General features: G+C 42.8%; 1 protein-coding gene across 4 annotated transcripts in view; it reads left to right on the top strand.

The window, feature by feature from the left end:
* The first annotated feature begins 2,205 nt into the window (after window positions 1–2,205).
* Window positions 2,206–20,672, top strand: part of LOC121580630 (fibroblast growth factor 12) — a 58,480-nt gene continuing 40,013 nt past the window's right edge. For 2 of the 4 annotated variants that reach the window (XM_041895609.2, XM_041895608.2), the window contains exon 1: window positions 2,206–2,623. In XM_041895609.2, the coding sequence (XP_041751543.1) occupies window positions 2,533–2,623 (91 nt within the window). In that variant the 5' untranslated portion in view covers window positions 2,206–2,532. Of the gene's footprint in view, window positions 2,624–18,758; window positions 19,709–20,672 lie in introns of those variants that run through there. The other 2 variants (XM_041895607.2, XM_041895606.2) reach the window with 1 other exon arrangement.

The raw sequence follows: 20,672 nt of genomic DNA, 5'->3' as shown, positions 1-20,672 counted from the left end.
GGACAAGTAGGGTCCTCCGTGCAAAGCACCAAAAGCAATGGTGTCACCTGAACATCATTGTGCCTCGTCGTAATATACAACACACCATAATCCCAATAGTTAGAATGGTCCAGGGACAATACACAATGTCACTTATTTCTGAGATCGCTATGTACAGCTGACTCCCGGGGCACACAGGGCTCTGGTCATAAGTAGTGCATTATATAGGGAATTAGGGTGCTATTTGGGACAGAGCCCTGCTATGTAGTGGTTTTGGACCTGGAGGATCCCGCTTTGCACAATCCCACCCAAAATATTTCACTCTGTATCGATCCATGTCTCTCTGTTGAGAATCATGGTATTATTCATTTTGAATTGTAGATATGTAGTGGTGTAATAATGTTATATGATGTACTGTTTTATCTTTTGTTTTATGTGTAACGTAAGCGCCCTGATGCGTTTGGACCCCAGGAAGAGCAGCTGCTGCCTTGGCAACAGCTAATGGGGATCCATAATAAACCCCAGGAAGAGTAGCTGCTGCCTTGGCAACAGCTAATGGGGATCCCTAATAAATACAAATACAAAAATGTTCAGAAAGGGGGGCCAAATGTATCGTATTTACACCTAAATGTGGAAATGCTGGAATTATATGATATAATACATATATATATCCCCCCAAAATGTGGGGAACGGTTAGGTTACGCTTTAACAGAGTTTGCACTTGAAAAGAAAGCGTACCAAGACGCGCTTCAGCCCAGCTTGAACAGAGAAGGGCACCAGGTGCTCGACTGAACAATCCTTACCCCTGGGTGACTATCCCAAAAAAATAGTTTTAAAAAAGGTCTGCATTGATCGGAGTTGTTATTGACGGGACACGTTTCGTTTCGTTACGTTTCGGCGTAATCGCCTTCATCAGAGACTTGCGTAGGAAAAGCGTGTGAGGCACCTATACAGGGGACTGTCCCACTAGCACTTATCAGGAGAGGACTGAACCCCACTTTGGCTATAAGACTGCTTGGAGGTGATTAATTTGTATATTTAGTTGATTTCGCACACTCTGAATATGGAAGGGTCAAAGTTGCAATGTGTCAAGTTGTGGTGACAAATTGTCTGTTGTTTCTCAATTATTTTGTAAAGTGAGGAAATTTACATCAACAACAAACTGCTTGCTCTGGTTCACATATATGCGATTTCCCCTAAAGTTTATGCAATTTGTTTGTTTGTGGTTAATTAAAGTACAGAAGGTCTTGCTGACCTGTCAGTGTTACATGTTCCTGCTACTTGTTGGGGGTATTTCCTTCAAGTGACAATTCAGTGGTCCCCTGTAGCTCAATTGGTAGAGCACGGCGCTTGTGACGCCAGGGTAGTGGGTTCGATCCCCCGGGACCACCCATAAGTAAAAATGTATGCACACATGACTGTAAGTCTCTTTGGATAAAGGCATCTGTTAAATGGCTTATTATTATATTATTATATTTGATATTAATGTGTCATATCGTATCATATCATATCATTATATCACTTATCATTTGATATTGATAAGTCATAGAACCTGTATGTCTGTCTTTGTTCACCTAAGACTGAGGGCTCAACAGAATTGGTAGGCGGCACACTGGTACCTATTGGTACTGCAAGAAATTACAAAAAACAGTCCTGGACAAAAATAGTCTTACTACTGAGGTGTCTAGGTTGCCTACGTCATCACCAGACTGTGACCCTGTTATGCCTATTCACAGTAGGCTAATAGTTGATGGAGGCTGAGTTGACCTGCATGGTATTGGATAAGAGTTTATTTAGGCTACTCTTTCATCATGACGGTGTATTTGGTCATCTTAGTCTTTAAACTGTCGGCTGCATCTGACGTAGGCTAAACGTTGTCCTCCGGTTCCCTATAGATAGCGGAACATTGGCCTTTTAATCCCAACATCTGTGCCGCGTCGCTCTCATTGTGTCGCCTGGACAAACTGCACGGTGGGCTACTGCATTACCTCATCCCTGGCAGTCCCGCCACTTACCCCTGCAGTTAAACTTTCGCGTGCACGCTCCTCGCACTGCTCTCTCTCTCTCTCTCTCTCTCTCCCTCTCTCTCTATCCCCCCCTCTCTCTCTATCCCCCCCTCTCTCTCCATCCCCCCCTCTCTCTCTCTCTCCCTCCCTCTCTCTCTATCCCCCCCTCTCTCTCCATCCCCCCCTCTATCCCCCCCTCTCTCTCTCTCTCTCCCCACCTCACTGATATTACGTCCCCTAGTAAAGACAGGACTGTACAAATTAGGAGCACATTCTAACGTCCTTGCGTAGCCTAGCCTTGGAAGACAGAGTGTTGTGAAGACAAATGATCGTCGGTGGACGATAAGAGAAGAGGAAAAAACACTCAAGATGCCTCGTTTTAACATCATTTGTCCTGGACACTGTGTCCTTCAGGCTTTTTGAGGCTCGTGAACCTAGAGTCGGCTGCTCTTAGTGGAGATTGCTATACGCTATGCTGCCTGACCCAGTGTTGTGATAGCGTGTCCGGATTGCTTGGATTGAGGAAGGTTCCCACCAACCCAAATCAATGAGGATTCTGAGGCCATTCCTTCAGAAAGGAGCGCATATGCTGCAGTGTTTCTGTGGAGAACGATCGAAGCCGACCACAATCACCGCCGGTGAGACATAGCCTCTACCCTTGCATGCTTTCTCTCTTGGGCGATAATGAAAAAGAGGGGGGGAAACAATTTCATTGGCCAGCCGAGTGTGTGAGTAACATCTTCCGAGTCTGCGGTATAACAGGCTCCCCTTGCACTTGCCTCTGTCCCGAGTTTTGTCTCTTGCCTGCTGAAGCGGAGCGCAGTGACGGCAGTGCGCGAGACTCGTCCTCCCTGCACTACTGTAGAAAGATCCAAGTACTTGTGTTCCAAGTCCTCATACAAGCTAACACACACCACAGACATGCGGTCTTGTTCAGTGGGTTTATGTGAGATAGCCAGCATTCATAGAAGTATTAGGATATGCTATTTTAAGAATGGGTCATTTACAGCGCTGCATATTAAGCAGGCCAGTAGGACAAGCCAATAGAATTATTAATTTACAGCGCTGCATATTAAGCAGGACAGCCAATAGAATGATTAATTTACAGCGCTGCATATTAAGCAGGCCAGCAGGACAGCCAATGGGCAATTAAACGGCTTCATGTCATACATTTATGCAACCTGGAATGTCAGTTTTAGGTCCCTCAGCAAAATAATACTTGTCAGGACACTGGATAGCAACTCATGTCTCTCGATGTATGTCTGCTTTCCAGCTCCATGGACAGCATACATAATGGTAGTCTTGAGATCTGTTATGCTGGGAGCTGGGAGTAGATTCCCCTGCTTTTACCAGTTCACTCAATATTTACGTTTAAGCACCATGGACAGCATACATATTCATAGTCTCTGTTAGTGAACACTGCCAGTAGATTCCCTTGCCTTTATCAGTTCACTCAGTTAGGCTTGAGACCCCTGTCAAGTCCTGCAGGGCCCTCATCCCACAACACACTGCAATGCTGCTGCTCTCTGCAACGATACAACTCACTTCCTTGTTCAATGACACCATAAAGACTATTAATATTCCTCATCATGATCTCGTCGAGACGATGGCAACACCGTCCCTCAAAGTCGTTTCAGTTCAACTGCTATTTGAAACTCCATTAAGCAAAGTTGATTCCTCTGGGGCATTTGGGCCAAAAGTAGCATGCACACAGAGATCTCCAGAATAGAGAAGGCACTGTCACTGCCTTTCCTATACAGCGTTCTTTAAGAAGTGAACTTATTAGACTTGTAATTATACTTATACAGAGTCAGATCATGACTGAATGATTCTGATTACTAGCATATAATCACCGTTTCAATGTGAGACTCCACAGATGACTAGTAAAAGGGACTAATGTCTTAAATAGTGAAGATACCCTTTAAGAAGTTCAAGTGAACTACAACAATCTCCTTCGAAGCTAAATCAGCATGTAATTCTGATTGTCATATAAACAGATATGCCCGATATGGAAAGCAGTACAGATGTAGGATCTTCATTTGATTGTTATTTTGTTAATGAGAATTTTCTAGCACAGCAGGAAATGCGAACTTGTAGTGTATTCAAGGTAAACATTTCAGACTTTATTTGCCCAAACGTATAACGTATCAACCCCTACAAAAAATATCCTTGAATTAAAATTGACATAATAATTCACATTTCCTGTTGCTGCAGGATAATTTTCCTGGTGTAGCAAACTGGCTCAAATTATGATCCTAGATCAGTATAGGTACTAAAGTCATCCCTGTCTATCTCAGACAAGATGAGTTATACTAAAGCTGAAACCTTATACAGATGTCTTGGAAGTTACACTGTTTCATATTCTTATTTGTTTTAAGTTTCAGGATGACAATTTTTCATTTCTCCACGTGACAGGAAATGGTATCTGCAGCAACTTGGAAATCTTATTGCAGCAGCTTGGAAAAACGAGTAAACTAGCTAAATCAAGTGATTTCCATGAAACAATGACGCACGACTGAGGTTTTGCAGACTAAACTAGAAGTACTAAAACTAGTCAACTACTGCAGTTTTCAATGGAGACTATCGTTAGTGTAAGCTTTGTCCCCACTAATGAGAACATTGTTCTGTCATTGTTTTCACCACTTCTGTTGGAGAATGTTAGGGGAGGGTTCATTCCTAGCCTGGGTACAAGTCTGTTTGTGCCGTCATGTCACTCCTTGCCACTCATTGTCATTTGGCATGACAAGGAGTTGACGTGATAGCACAAACAGATCTGGGATCAGGCTAGTTCATTCCATAGATAAAGATGCAATCTGTATGATATGCATAATGCGTATAGCCATTTGCGTCAATGAAATATGTATAGTAGTCCCAGGAACCATCATTTCAATTTACAATGAAGTAGTTCAACAGTTAACTAAGTGTATGGTTCTCAAATGTGTTAAAACTAATGGCCTGTCTCACCTGTGCAAAGTTTGCACCTGTTTTTGTTTCCAAGAGGGACTGAAACACAACGTGTAAAGACTGATCCTGTTTAAGGTGAATTGTTCTATAAAGGTGCATTCTGTGATCTAGTCCCCTCTGTAAATAACAGGTTAATACATCTTTAGTAAATCTGGCCCCATGTTATTTGCTGCTTCATCCCTTGCATAATCATTTTTTGTCAACATAATGGTTTTTGAAATGTGGATACATATTTAGGAAGTCATTTATAATTCAGTTGCAAAGGAAAAGGTAGATATGAAAATTGAACAAAAAGAAAACAAACAAAAGGGAAGAGGATGAATTGAAAAGGATTCTCAAGACAGATAACATGTACAGTGGGGAGAACAAGTATTTGATACACTGCTGATTTTGCAGGTTTTCCTACTTACAAAGCATGTAGAGGTCTGTAATTTTTATCATAGGTACACTTCAACTGTGAGAGACTGTATCTAAAACAAAAATCCAGAAAATCACATTGTATGATTTTAAAGTAATTAATTTGCATTTTATTGCATTACATAAGTATTTGATACATCAGAAAAGCAGAACTTAATATTTGGTACAGAAACCTTTGTTTGCATTTACAGAGATCATGCGTTTCCTGTAGGTCTTGACCAGGTTTACACACACTGCAGCAGGGATTTTGGCCCACAGACCTTCTCCAGATCCTTCAGGTTTCAGGGCTGTCGCTGGGCAATACGGACTTTCAGCTCCCTCCAAAGATTTTCTTTTGGGTTCAGGTCTGGAGACTGGCTAGGCCACTCCAGGACCTTGAGATGCTTCTTACGGAGCCACTCCTTAGTTGCCCTGGCTGTGTGTTTCGGGTCGTTGTCATGCTGGAAGACCCAGCCACGACCCATCTTCAATGCTCTTACTGAGGGAAGGAGGTTGTTGGCCAAGATCTCGCGATACATGGCCCCATCCATCCTCCCCCTCAATACGGTGCAGTCGTCCTGTCCCCTTTGCAGAAAAGCATCCCCAAAGAATGATGTTTCCACCTCCATGCTTCATGGTTGGGATGGTGTTCTTGGGGTTGTACTCATCCTTCTTCTTCCTCCAAACACGGCAAGTGGAGTTTAGACCAAAAAGCTCTATTTTTGTCTCATCAGACCACATGACCTTCTCCCATTCCTCCTCTGGATCATCCAGATGGTCATTGGCAAACTTCAGACGGGCCTGGACATGCGCTGGCTTGAGCAGGGGGGACCTTGCGTGCGCTGCAGGATTTTAATCCATGACGGCGTAGTGTGTTACTAATGGTTTTCTTTGAGACTGTGGTCCCAGCTCTCTTCAGGTCATTGCCCAGGTCCTGCCGTGTAGTTCTGGGCTGATCCCTCACCTTCCTCATGATCATTGATGCCCCACGAGGTGAGATCTTGCATGGAGCCCCAGACCAAGGGTGATTGACCGTCATCTTGAACTTCTTCCATTTTCTAATAATTGCGCCAACAGTTGTTGCCTTCTCACCAAGCTGCTTGCCTATTGTCCTGTAGCTCATCCCAGCCTTGTGCAGGTCTACAATTTTATCCCTGACGTCCTTACACAGCTCTCTGGTCTTGGCCATTGTGGAGAGGTTGGAGTCTGTTTGATTGAGTGTGTGGACAGGTGTCTTTTATACAGGTAACGAGTTCAAACAGGTGCAGTTAATACAGGTAATGAGTGGAGAACAGGAGGGCTTCTTAAAGAAAAACTAACAGGTCTGTGAGAGCCGGAATTCTTACTGGTTGGTAGGTGATCAAATACTTATGTCATGCAATAAAATGCAAATTAATTACTTAAAAATCATACAATTTGATTTTCTGGATTTTTGTTTTAGATTCCGTCTCTCACAGTTGAAGGGTACCTATGATAAAAATTACAGACCTCTACATGCTTTGTAAGTAGGAAAACCTGCAAAATCGGCAGTGTATCAAATACTTGTTCTCCCCACTGTACATAGTGAGTAAAAAATGATACAATTTCACAAAGAAATACTCTGCAGTTGTAATAATATATTAGATCTGGGGTCATATGTATCAAACATCTCAGAATAGGAGTGCTGATCTAGGATCAGGGCTTCCCTGTCCATGTCATCTTATTCCGTGTGATCGAAAAGGCACTACTCTGAGACACTTGATATATATGGTGCCAGATGTTGAATCTATGATAAAGCTGTTGACCAGTATGCCAGTGTTGCCGGGTTGGCCCTATAAAGTTTTATCATTATTTATATGGCATTAAAATACACATTATTTATGAGGAAACCGGAACCAATAAAGCGACTGTGATAGTATAGATTAATATCATACACATCAAAAGCTAAACGCTACTTGACTTTATATTTGTTGTTATTGTGATGTAATTCTTGTATGACATTTTAAAGTGGGTTAACTGGGGTTCAATTAATTTCCCATTTTCCCTTTTTTTTTGTGATCAAATTGTTTAATTTAATTTAGATTAACAGGAAGTAAAAAATAAAGGAAGTTTAGAGTGTTATTCACATTGACTTTATGAGTGTAAGGACAATATCTTGACGAGGACACAGGTAGAAATGTCCATAAGCAACATGTTGCATCAACTGATAAAGGCAAGGCAGCTATCAAATGAAAGGGGGGGGCAGGTAGCCTAGCGGTTAGCGCATTGGGTCCTGTGACCTGAAGGTTGCTAGTTCAAATACCTGAGCCGACAAGTAGAACAAATCTGTCGATGTGCCCTTGAGCAAGGCACTTAACCCTAGCTGTTAATAATGGCTGGCCATGACCCCACTTTTAGAGGGTGTCTCAGGGGGAGTTGGGATATGCAAGAAACACATTTCCAATTTACACATGATTATAATAGACACTTGTATATTTACATTTACATTTTAGTCATTTAGCAGACGCTCTTATCCGGAGCGACTTACAGTTAGTGAGTGCATACATTTTCATACTGAAAATCAAGCATTTTTGTTATAAAACTAAATAACAAAGCCATTCTTTAATATTTAAACAATGAATAAACCGCAACATGTAGGCTAAATCGATTGAATTCACGAATGCATTTGACAGTTTTTAATATTGGCTGTCCTATCTGTGAAATACAGCACGAAAATGTATGCACTCACAGACTGTAAGTCGCTCTGGATAAGAGCGTCTGCTAAATGACTAAAATGGAAGGAAATAAGATATTATATTATATTTTAATATAAACATGCACAGAAAGAGTAGTTGCTGTCCATTGAGCTGAACTGTATGCCTTCTTTCCTGAGGGCTCTAAAACTGACATTCCATCATGCTGCATATGAGAGGGGTGTAACTATGTTTATGGAATGGAGGAGAGGGGTGTAGCTATGTTTATGGAATGGGGAGAGGGGTGTAACTATGTTTATGGAATGGAGGAGAGGGGTGTAACTATGTTTATGGAATGGAGGAGAGGGGTGTAACTATGTTTATGGAATGGAGGAGAGGGGTGTAGCTATGTTTATGGAATGGGGAGAGGGGTGTAACTATGTTTATGGAATGGAGGAGAGGGGTGTAACTATGTTTATGGAATGGAGGAGAGGGGTGTAACTATGTTTATGGAATGGGGAGAGGGGTGTAACTATGTTTATGGAATGGAGGAGAGGGGTGTAACTATGTTTATGGAATGGGGAGAGGGGTGTAACTATGTTTATGGAATGGAGGAGAGGGGTGTAACTATGTTTATGGAATGGAGGAGAGGGGTGTAGCTATGTTTATGGAATGGAGGAGAGGGGTGTAGCTATGTTTATGGAATGGAGGAGAGGGGTGTAGCTATGTTTATGGAATGGAGGAGAGGGGTGTAGCTATGTTTATGGAATGGAGGAGAGGGGTGTAGCTATGTTTATGGAATGGAGGAGAGGGGTGTAACTATGTTTATGGAATGGAGGAGAGGGGTGTAACTATGTCTATGGAATGGAGGAGAGGGGTGTAACTATGTTTATCGATAGGGACAATACTCTATGAAAGTGACACATTTACCAGGAACTAGCCTTGTAGTTTAAAAAAAACTTTTGTAAGCTTTTTGAACGATCTTCAATGGGCAAAAACGTCTTCGGCCAAATACTTCATTAAAGGCATCTGGCAGAAGTAAATTAAGCCACAAACACACAAATCATTTTATATACACTGAGTGGACAAAACATTAGGAACACCTGCTCTTTCCATGACCCAGACTGACCAGGTGAATCCAGGTGAAAGCTATGATCCCTTAATGATGTCACTTGTTAAATCCACTTCAATCACTGTAGATGAAAGGGAGGAGACAGGTTAAAGAAGTGTTTTTAAGCCTGGAGACAATAGAGACATGGATTGTGTATGTGTTTGCCATTCAGAGGGTGAATGGGCAAGACAAAAGATTGAAGTGCCTTTGAACAGCGCATGGTAGAAGGTGTCAGGCACACCAGTTAGAGTGTGTCAAGAACTGGGTTTTTCACGCTCAACAGTTTCCCATGTGTATCAAGAATGGTCCACCACACAAAGGACATCCAGCCAACTTGACACAACTGTGGGAAGCATTGGAGTCAACATGGGCCAGCATCCCTGTGGAACACTTTCGACACCTTGTAGAGTCCATGCCCCGACGAATTGAGGCTGTTCTGAGGGTGATAGGCGGTGCAACTCAATATTAGTCCTCTGTAGCTCAGCTGGTAGAGCACGGCGCTTGTAACGCCAAGGTAGTGGGTTCGATCCCCGGGACCACCCATACACAAAAATGTATGCACGCATGACTGTAAGTCGCTTTGGATAAAAGCGTAAAAAAATATATATATATAATAATAATATTAGGAAGGTGTTCCTAATGTTTTGTACACTCAGGGTATATCTTAAATGACCATGTTTTTACAAATTTCATGATATAATCGTCAAGACCATTCAAAGGATTAGGGGACTTGACCCGGAAGTAAAAATTAATTAACTGTCTTAATGTTGCTGGACTGGAAGAGAAGCTGTTGCCTTGGCAGCAGCTAATGGGGATCCTTAATAAATACAAATATACAAATACACTTCTTATTATATCATGAAAATGTTCAGTATCACACCTCCCTTTGTGTCACATGGTTACATTTCCAGTAACCTCGTTTTACATGCAAGATAAAAGTGTAAACAAATGCAGTATGGACAAAACAGCTAGATAGAGATAGTGTTGGTACTCTGACGCATGACAAAGACGCAATGCTAAGGTTTGTCCACAAGCTGGCGCTAGATATAAGACAATATGCAGAGCTCTTGGAACAGACACCCGGGTTGACAGCCTCACAGCTGGTGAACAAGATCACTTTGTCCGCGCTGTCGTAAATGTTCCAATATCCCCACAACAGACTGAATGATGACTAGGCATTGTTAAGGCTATAATGATATATAAATAAATAAATAAATAAATAAAGGAGCATTTGTATTTGTACAGTGACAAGTACACCGAAAGTATTTACTGACATTTACATGACACATATACTGACTGATGTGTTATGATATGTTGTTACAATTGTCTATAATATTACAAATATTGTAGTAGAAAAACATAAAACCTTAACAAAATGAGGAACAGTTTTACAGCTTTACAGTACATTTTTACAGCTAATTTCCTGCAATTCTACACATGGAGAGAAATGTTTGCAGTTTTTAATATGATATCTGACTGAGAATGACTAACACAATTAATGGGGGCCCCCCAGTCAGTAATTAGATAGTCGGCCGCAAGATTAACTTACAATCTAAAAAATTTTAGCTGACATGGGCTAATTTGAGTGACTGTCAGTGACTGACATGAGAGAAAAACTGTGCATTCTACTATTCTAACTCTCAACAGTTAGTTGAGCTCCCAAAGGAATTCTCCCCAAAAAAACGTTTTATGTCTTTGGAAATGGATCCCCCGGCCTACAAAAGGGTTGCCCATATCTGAGGTAGAGTTATTCTACATGTATTCAATGTGATATGATTTAATTCTGTGGGAACCACTCCCCCTTTCCAAGAATTCTCAAGAATACCCATGAACCCATTCTCCACAGAACGGTATATCAGAGAGTTCCATGGGGTGACTGCATCCCAAATGGCACCCTGTTTCCTACATAGTCAAATCACATTTTATTTCTCACTTGCTTCGTAAACAACAGGTGTGGACTAACAGTGAAATGCTTAGTTACGGGCCCTTCCCAACAATGTCTCGGAGCTCTACGGACAATTCCTTCGACCTCATGGCTTGGTTTTTGCTCTGACATGCACTGTCAACAGTGGGACCTTATAAAGACAGGTATATCAGATAAAGAAAATAGAGAAATAATCGAAAAGTAAAACGTAATAATAAAGGTAATGGTAGATATACGATGAGTAATGATAACTTGGCTATATACACGGGGTACCAGTACAGAGTAATGATAACTTGGCTATATACACGGGGTACCAGTACAGAGTAATGATAACTTGGCTATATACAAGGGGTACCAGTACAGAGTAATGATAACTTGGCTATATACACGGGGTACCAGTACAGAGTAATGATAACTTGGCTATATACACGGGGTACCAGTACAGAGTAATGATAACTTGGCTATATACAAGGGGTACCAGTACAGAGTAATGATAACTTGGCTATATACACGGGGTACCAGGACAGAGTAATGATAACTTGGCTATATACACGGGGTACCAGTACAGAGTAATGATAACTTGGCTATATACACAGGGTACCAGTACAGAGTAATGATAACTTGGCTATTTACAAGGGGTACCAGTACAGAGTAATGATAACTTGGCTATATACACGGGGTACCAGTACAGAGTAATGATAACTTGGCTATATACACGGGGTACCAGTACAGAGTAATGATAACTTGGCTATATACACGGGTACCAGTACAGAGTAATGATAACTTGGCTATATACACGGGGTACCAGTACAGAGTAATGATAACTTGGCTATATACAAGGGGTACCAGTACAGAGTAATGATAACTTGGCTATATACACGGGGTACCAGTACAGAGTAATGATAACTTGGCTATATACACGGGGTACCAGTACAGAGTAATGATAACTTGGCTATATACACAGGGTACCAGTACAGAGTAATGATAACTTGGCTATATACAAGGGGTACCAGTACAGATTAATGATAACTTGGCTATATACACGGGGTACCAGTACAGAGTAAGGATAACTTGGCTATATACACGGGGTACCAGTACAGAGTAATGATAACTTGGCTATATACACGGGGTACCAGTACAGAGTAATGATAACTTGGCTATATACACGGGGTACCAGTACAGAGTAGATGTGCAGGGCTACGAGGTAATTAAAGTAGATATGTACAGACAACTAGGACTAAAGTGACAGATAAACAGTAGCAGCGTACTGTATGTGATGAGTCAAAAAAGTTACTGCCTTCGGAAAGTGTTCAGACCCCTTTACTTTTTCCACATGTTGTTACGTTACAGCCTTATTCTAAAATGGATTAAATAAAGAAAATGCCCTCATCAATCTACACACAATACCCCATAATGACAAAGTGAAAACAGGTTTTTGGGAAATTTAGCAAATGTATAAAAAATAAAAAACAGAAATATCTTATTTACATAAGTAGTCAGACCCTTTGCTATGAGACCCGAAATTGAGCTCAGGTGCATTCTGTTCCCATTGATCATATTTGAGATGTTTCTACAACTTGATTGGAGTCCACCTGTGGTACATTCAATTGATTGGACATGATTTGGAAAGGCACACACCTGTCTATATAATTAATGCTTTATCGGGTATATACAAGGTGGTCCGAAAACTGTGGGACCACATATAAGGTCCCACAGTTGACAGTGCATGTCAGAGCAAAAACCAAGCCATGAGGTCAAAGGAATTGTCCGTAGAGCTCCGAGATAGGATTGTGTCGAGGCACAGATCTGGGGAAGGGTACCAAAAAATGGCTGCAGCATTGAAGGTCCCCAAGAACACAGTGCCCTCCATCATTCTTAAATGGAAGAAGTTTGGAACCACCAAGACTCTTCCTAGAGCTGGCCGCCCGGCCAAACTGAGCAATCGGGAGAGAAGGGTCTTGGTCAGAGAGGTGACCAAGAACCTGATGGTCACTGACAGAGCTCTAGAGTTCCTCTGTGGAGATGGGAGAACCTTCCAGAAGGACAACCATCTCTGCAGCACTCCCCCAATCAGGCCTTTATGGTAGATTGGCCAGACGGAAGCCACTCCTCAGTAAAAGGCACATGACAGCCCGCTTGGAGTTTGCCAAAAGGCACCTTAAGACTCTCAGACCATGAGAAACAAGATTCTCTGGTCTGATGAAATCAAGATTAAACTCTTTGGCCTGAATGCCAAGCGTCACGTCTGGAGGAAACCTGGCACCATCCCTATGGTGAAGCATGGTGGAGGCAGCATCATGCTGTGGGGATGGTTTTCAGCGGCAGGGACTGGGAGACTAGTCAGGATTGAGGCAAAGATGAACAGAGCAAAGTACAGAGAGATCCTTGATGAAAACCTGCTCCAGCGCGCTCAGGACCTCAGACTGGGGCGAAGGTTCACCTTCCAACAGGACAACGACCCTAAGCACACAGCCAAGACAACGCAGGAGTGGCTTCGGGACAAGTCTCTGAATGTCCTTGAGTGGCCCAGCAAGAGCCCGGACTTGAACCCGATTGAACATCTCTGGCCTGAAAATAGTTGTGCAGCAACGCTCCCCATCCAACCTGACAGAGCTTGAGAGGATCTGCAGAGAAGAATGGGAGAAACTCCCCAAATACAGGTGTGCCAAGCTTGTAGCGTCATACCGAAGAAGACTCGATGCTGTAATCGCTGCCACAGTTGCTTCAACAAAGTACTGAGTAAAGGGTCTGAATACTTATGTAAATGCTATATTTCTGTTTTTTATTTGTCATAAATTTGCCCAAAATTATAAAAACCTGTTTTTGCTTTGTCATTATGGGGTGCTGTGTGTAGATTGATGAGGGGAAAAAACTATTTAATCAATTTTAGAATAAGGCTGTAACGTAAAAAAGTCAAGGGGTCTGAATACTTTCCGAAGGCAAGTATTCCGTGTAACTATTTGGTTAACTATACTGAACAAAAATATAAACGCATCATGTAAAGTGTTGGTCCCATGTTTCATGAGCTGAAATTAAAGATCCCAAAAATGTTCCATATGCACGAAAAGCTTATTTCTCTAAAATGTTGTGCACAAATTTTTTTAAATCCCTGTTAGTGAGCATTTCTCCTTTGCCAAGATAATCCATCCACCTGACAGGTGTGGCATATCAAGAAGCTGACTAAACAGCATGATCATTACACAGGTGAACCTTGTGCTGTGGACAATAAAAGGCCACTCTAAAATGTGCAGTTTTGTCACACAACACAATGCCACAGATGTCTCAAGTTTTGAGGGAGCGTGCAATTGGCATGCTGACTGCAGGAATGTCCACCAGAGCTGTTGCCAAATAATTGAATGTTCATTTTTACACCATAAGCCGCCTCAAACGTCGTTTTAGAGAATTTGGCAGTACGTCCAACCAGCCTCACAACCGCAGACCACGTGTAACCATGCCAGCCCAGCACCTCCACATCCTGCTCCTTCACCTGCAGGATCGTCTTAGACCAGCAACCCGGACAAGCTGATGAGACTGAGGAGTATTTCTGTCTGTAATAAAGCCCTTTTGTGGGGAAACACTCATTCTGAATGGCTGGACCTGGCTCCCCAGTGGGTGGGCCTACCCAGACGAAGTTAGTCCCTAAATGTTTCATGACGATTCTCCGTGGCAGGGAGCCAAGAGGTTTTCCATGTATGGCTTACGTCATTCTTTCTCATCTAAGCCGCTGTTGTGTGTGCGCTCCTACATGAGGACGCTACATAGGACACAGAGCCAGAAAGAAAATCACTCTCAACACACACACACACACACACACACTTTCATCAGTTAATGCACAGAGCTCAGGAGTTGGCACTTTCCTTGAGAGGGCCTGCCAGAACACTTTCTTAATAGTGGCAGACTTGATATAACACTTGTTAAAAATATTTTTTTTTGCAATATAAAACTGCTGTATAAGTAATTAATTCATAAGCCAATGGAATTGGAATGGTATAATGGGGATTGTATCGGGCGAAGTTGGCTCTCTAGCCCTAGATTATATCATATGTTCACTGCTACATTTAAAATAGAAGAAAGACTGTCCCAAGAATGAATGCGGTACCGACGTGCATCGGAAATTCGTGGACAGTTTGGATTGAACGCGCGCAGGGACGACCACAGTACACCGTTATTTTGGAGACGCGCACTCACTCTCTCGCTCTCTCTCTTTGTTGGTGTTGCTCTCTTATACACGCGCATGCACGTACTCTCTCTCTCACTCTCTCACACACACTCTCTCTTTCTCCCTTGTTCCTCTCCCTCCTCCTGCCTCACTCAATTCTCTCTCTTTTTCTCTGTGCCCCGGATAATTCTTCATCCAAACCTCAATCACGTAAGATTGCGTAGAGAGAGAACCGTGAGCCCATTCACGCGTGCCTGTCCGCGAGAGGAGAGCACCCGCCACCCATCCATCCATACGGAAGGAAATCATCCATTACACCAATCGTGTTGTATGCAAGGAAACGGGCATTTTGGAAGATCTTTATAGCCTACATACGAACAATAATAATAACAAAACGCATATTTTTCTCTCTCATCCAGTGGCGGCTGGTGAAAAATATTCTCGGTGGGGCTGTGCCATACTTTTTTTTTCCTGTAACCATCGCGATATATTTTAACACAAACTGCAGGACAGCAGTGCTCAGTGAAACATTCAGTAATTATTTAATGCCAATATTAAAAGTTGAGGCATTCTTACACAAAAACATATTACACAAACCCAAGCCTTTCATTTGCATTTAAAGTGAACTTTTCACCATTGGTAGTAAACAGGCAACGCAACAGGCATGCTGTCAGAACAGAGTGGAAAGTGGACAATAACATGAAATTATTATAAAGTTTATAGGAAATCTTACACTGTATGAAAGGATGTATAATATAGAAATGGATATCAAGTGGATGAACTCAAACCTTTGACTGGAAGAATAGCATACAGTATTTTATGATCATACTAAATGTGACTAATTGTTAATGTGCTCCAGAACTGCAACAATTAATTGATACAAAACAACATATATACAGTAATATTAGCAAAGACACTATTAAGACTTTCTAGAGTACCATATATAACTGGATTTTTTATGCTAAGGTCAACTATATACAAAGAAACATGCGGCCAGAGCTGCTCTGTGTGTGTGTGTCTGTCATCTTATTTGTACAGGAATTTTGCCCGTCTGTCCTTCTGAGTGGCAAACCTCTCAATGACCCTTTGATTAAAGTCAGGAATGTCCCTGACAAGTTTCTTCTCCATGGAGAGCATGGCCAGAGCGTTCAGGCGATCCTGTGTCATGCTGTTTCTCAGGAAGGTCTTGATCCTTTTCAGTGTAGAGAAGCACCTTTCTGACTCAGCAGTTGTCATGGGTGTGGTGATGAGGATCTTGAGGAGGCTGGCAGTCTCTGTGAAAGTGCTCTGAAGGTTGTTCTCCATGAAGAACTGGTACAGGGGCACTGCACCACTACAAGCCTTGAACTCACTGTTCTCATAGATGAGGGACAGTTTGGTTTTGAGCTTGGCCTTGTTCAACATGGGGTACGCCTCCACGGTTGTTTCAAGCGCTGTATCGGGGAACTTCACACTGTGTTGTGGGAACAACTCTCCGTGCAATAGTGTTGCGCTGATGAGGTGCTGGGTGAAGGAGAACCTCTCTTTGGCATGACTCAGGATGGTATCACATACCTGTAAAAGATACATCATCAGCTTTAATTTGCAATTAAGCTATTTTGATGCAAGTGATCCTGACTGACACATGCCTATGTCCAACTCAAGTATATGATTACCAAGGTGCTGATTGTTCAGGGTTTTGGCTACATACTACCAGGCCTGAAAAAAAGTTCTAGGTGGGAAACACTGACAATTACATCACAACTTACCTCTATAGCCAACCTCTGTTGTTCTCCTGGTCCCAGCATCCTCCGTCAGCTTGATGGGCTGTTGCTGCTCGTCAGATGCGCTGTCCCCACACAAAGAGGGAATTGAGGCCCTGGGTCCAAAAAATAAAGTTTAATTTGATAACTTGCAATCAGACTTCTTAACTCACTGTAATTCCCCCTCAACACACAACCAGTGACTTATATATATATATATAGACAGACAGACAGACAGACAGACAGACAGACAGTGTGTATATACACACAAACTATGTCTAGTAACTGCTTTTAACCTGTGATGTACATAATTAACTGATGTTATTACGTTTTAAAGCCTTTTTTCTATTACATTTGTGAGAGGGATGCAACATAATTTTGTTCTGCTGTTCACTTAGCAATAAAGTTAATATTCAATAACAACTAGGCCTCTTCTAGAAATTGACCTGGTGGACACCTGAATAATTATTACAAACTGTGTAGTACTTTCCTGCATTATTATCAACGTCTGATTGTGTCTTCTCTTTCCTTTTAAAATACTAAAACAAATATAATTGTGACGGCTCTATGATAATCACTCACACAAGCACCAACTGGCAGTGGGTGGAAACGTCAGTCGTCTCGTCAGCTTGAATGGCGATAAAATCAGCACTCTTTACTTCCTCCAGGATGTAATCCTTAAGCATTGACAGCATACAGTCCAACAGCTCGTTCTGTATCGTCTTTGACGTGCCCTTAAAAACGGTAGCTGTCTTCAGGTGCTCCTCCAGCACACTGTCGAGGGAGGCAACAAAATCCACTAAGCCCCGGAAAATGCCGGGGTTGTCTGAGGAGTCAGTCTCCTCGTGCCCACGCAAGGCCAACTCAAAAGCCCCACAGAACTTCACACAATCGATAATTTTGGATAGAATGTGCCTGTTTTTATCCACCTCCTCATTGTGTTTCCTCACCGCAATCCTGTGGCCGTCATCCAGCTGCGTAGCAATGTTCACCCTTCCTAATACAGCTAGCTTTACAGAGTTGTCCATGTGTGCCCTGGTGTTCTCATGTTTCTTTACCTTCTCTGACAGGTGCTTCATATCCCTCACTCCGGTACCTGTCCATGCTGAATCTGACCCGTCGTTTTAAAAAAGCAAGCACGGAAAGCAAAATAAAGCATTAGCATCAGTGCACCCAGCTAGCCAAGCCTTCCTGGTGTACCAGCTACGGGAGAAGCCGCGCATATACTGCTTCCCTTTCTCGCTAGCCTGCTGTCTGATTGAGAGGTCAGGTTGATCTGGGCCCAGCTCTTTCACCCGAACTTTCTCTGACAAAGTTCTCTCTCAAACGGATCTTGGAGGAGAGATTTCACCGAGTTAGGGTTGGGTCTTGGAGGAGTAACGTTTGCGTCGCCATTGTTGTCTAGTAAAATGGCGTCACTGGACCCCGGTCCTTATTTTATCAGGGGGCGAGCTTGGGGGCGTAAAATAATCGCCCTCCTTGGATTCGATTTAAGATCGCTTATTGACTACATTTTATGTCATACATTCATATCTTAAATTAGCAATTGGCTTAACTGCTACGTAGACCCGCCTCCTCGGGGCACTTTCTGTATCGCCCAGAGCTGACGAGGCATTTGACAGGCAGAGGAAAGGTTGCGAATATGATTTTCTATCATATCTTACACATATTACTGTGTGCATTCCATATTTCAAACACACAAATATTGACATACTGATGTTTTTATTATTATTATTATTTTTTTTATTTTTTAAATTTTTTAAAATAATTTTATTTAAGGGGGCGGCGCCCTAGCGCCCTCTATCGGCCAGCCGCCACTGCTCTCATCGTAAAGCCAAATCACTATGTTGCTGCTGCATTCTTGCAGATCATTACCTTTCCCCGACAGTGCTCTGAGGGTCTGCTGGTAGAAGGACTGGTACGCTGGCACAGATGCCGGTAGTCCTGGAGAGTGAGTGGGGCAGCCAAATGGACCGCCGCCTACCCTTTGTCCCCTCTCGATTCGGCGTTTTCTTCGGCTTAATAAATTGAAAAGTTATGAGGCGTTGCATTCACGCAGCTGTTGATGAAATAGTTTACAGTGAAGTTTAAGGTGTCTCGAATGCATTATTGTGCTGGATATTTTGCCACTCACGGACTTTCCGTGTAAATGAGGATTATACCGAGGGGATAGTCGTGTTTGTCAGACTTGGCGCTATTCACCTGGAATCCCTGAGACTCAATTTGGGCACGCACGCTCCGACAACACACAAACTTATTTACCACAGTTGCAAATTCTTTGAATAGCCTAGATTTTTTTTTGCCATGCTTATGCGTAAATTGGTGGCATTTGAAGCTTTCCCTGCAAGGAATTTGTGTTTATAGGCTACCTGGTATCGTTCCTCAAGAGGATGCTGTCTAAAGCCCGATGATGTGCGGGACTTGTTTTCTAAGGGGGATCAGAAGGACATTTGGCTAAACCCTCGTGGACCGTAAATGCATTTTTTATTTAACGGTTATTTTTGCGCCAAACTTCCACACAACCACTCGACCTCTGTCCAACGACCCTTGGCTCGGTTCGGTTCGCCCGCGAGGGAGATGGCCGCACTCGCCAGCTCCTTGATCCGTCAGAAACGCCAGGCGAGGGAGTCAAACAGCGACCGAGTCTCTACTACTAAACGCCGTCCCAGCCCCAGCAAAGATCCACGTTCCATATGCGAGCGCCATTTCTTGGGGGTCTTCAGCAAAGTCCGTTTCTGCAGCGGCAAGAAAAGACCAGCCGCTCGGCGGAGACCAGGTCAGTGCTGTAGTTTTGTGTCAAACGGTTCCCCCGCCCCTCGACCGAGCTGAACTAATGCATTACTGCAGTCGAAGGCTCTATCTAAAAGGCTGGAGGTAGATTTCTCCGCGGTGCCTGAGAATGCAATGCGAAAAATCCACCTGTTCCATAGCTCACGTGTTGTCTGTCGAGAACCACTGCACAGCACAACAGTTTACCCACAACATCCTACCGTATCAGCCTCAATGTAAAAGTATGTATATGTTGTGACGTTACCGATATTAATGTTATGTTGCTGTGATCAGAATGATCGATTATCTTAGCACCATTATTGCCATATTATCCTATAGTCAAAGGCTGTGCATTTATATTAGAAGGCAGGGCAAATATTGGCTATAGCCTACATATATTCACATATATTTAAGCTTGCTAATTAACATTCATTTTTAACATCTCCCCTGCCAGGTTTAAATTAACGCTACCTTAAATAATTCAATAATTAATGGAGATTGAGACTTAGTGGAGATAAGTTGCACCGCAGTGCACCAAGGCTGTTTTTAAGATGGGATGTTTAATGGTAAATGTTTATTGCAGAGGGGAGGTTTACTGCAGTGTAGGGAGATAGCTATAGGGATGAAGAGGCTACCAGCCATAGTGATGGACACAGACTCTGGGGCTAGTATGCTAAGCTATCATTCTTCCCATTCTCCTGGTGCACAGATAAAGAGGAACAGCCAATCACTCCCCTCCTTAGCCAGCCAATCACTCCCCTCCTTAGCCAGCCAATCACTCCCCTCCTTAGCCAGCCAAAGGCTGTCATGTGATGGACAGGAGGTGCGCCGTCCCCCCACAGACAGACAGACCAGAATCACAGACAGAGGTACAGACAGACAGGCAGAAAGACCAGATCCACAGACAGACAGACAGACAGACAGACAGACATCACATCATCAGACTGGTTAGAACATTTTGACAAGCAGCC

Source organism: Coregonus clupeaformis, chromosome 14 (assembly GCF_020615455.1).
Source record: "Coregonus clupeaformis isolate EN_2021a chromosome 14, ASM2061545v1, whole genome shotgun sequence".
Lineage (NCBI taxonomy): Eukaryota > Metazoa > Chordata > Actinopteri > Salmoniformes > Salmonidae > Coregonus > Coregonus clupeaformis.
This window is presented reverse-complemented; position numbering and strand designations above follow the sequence as displayed.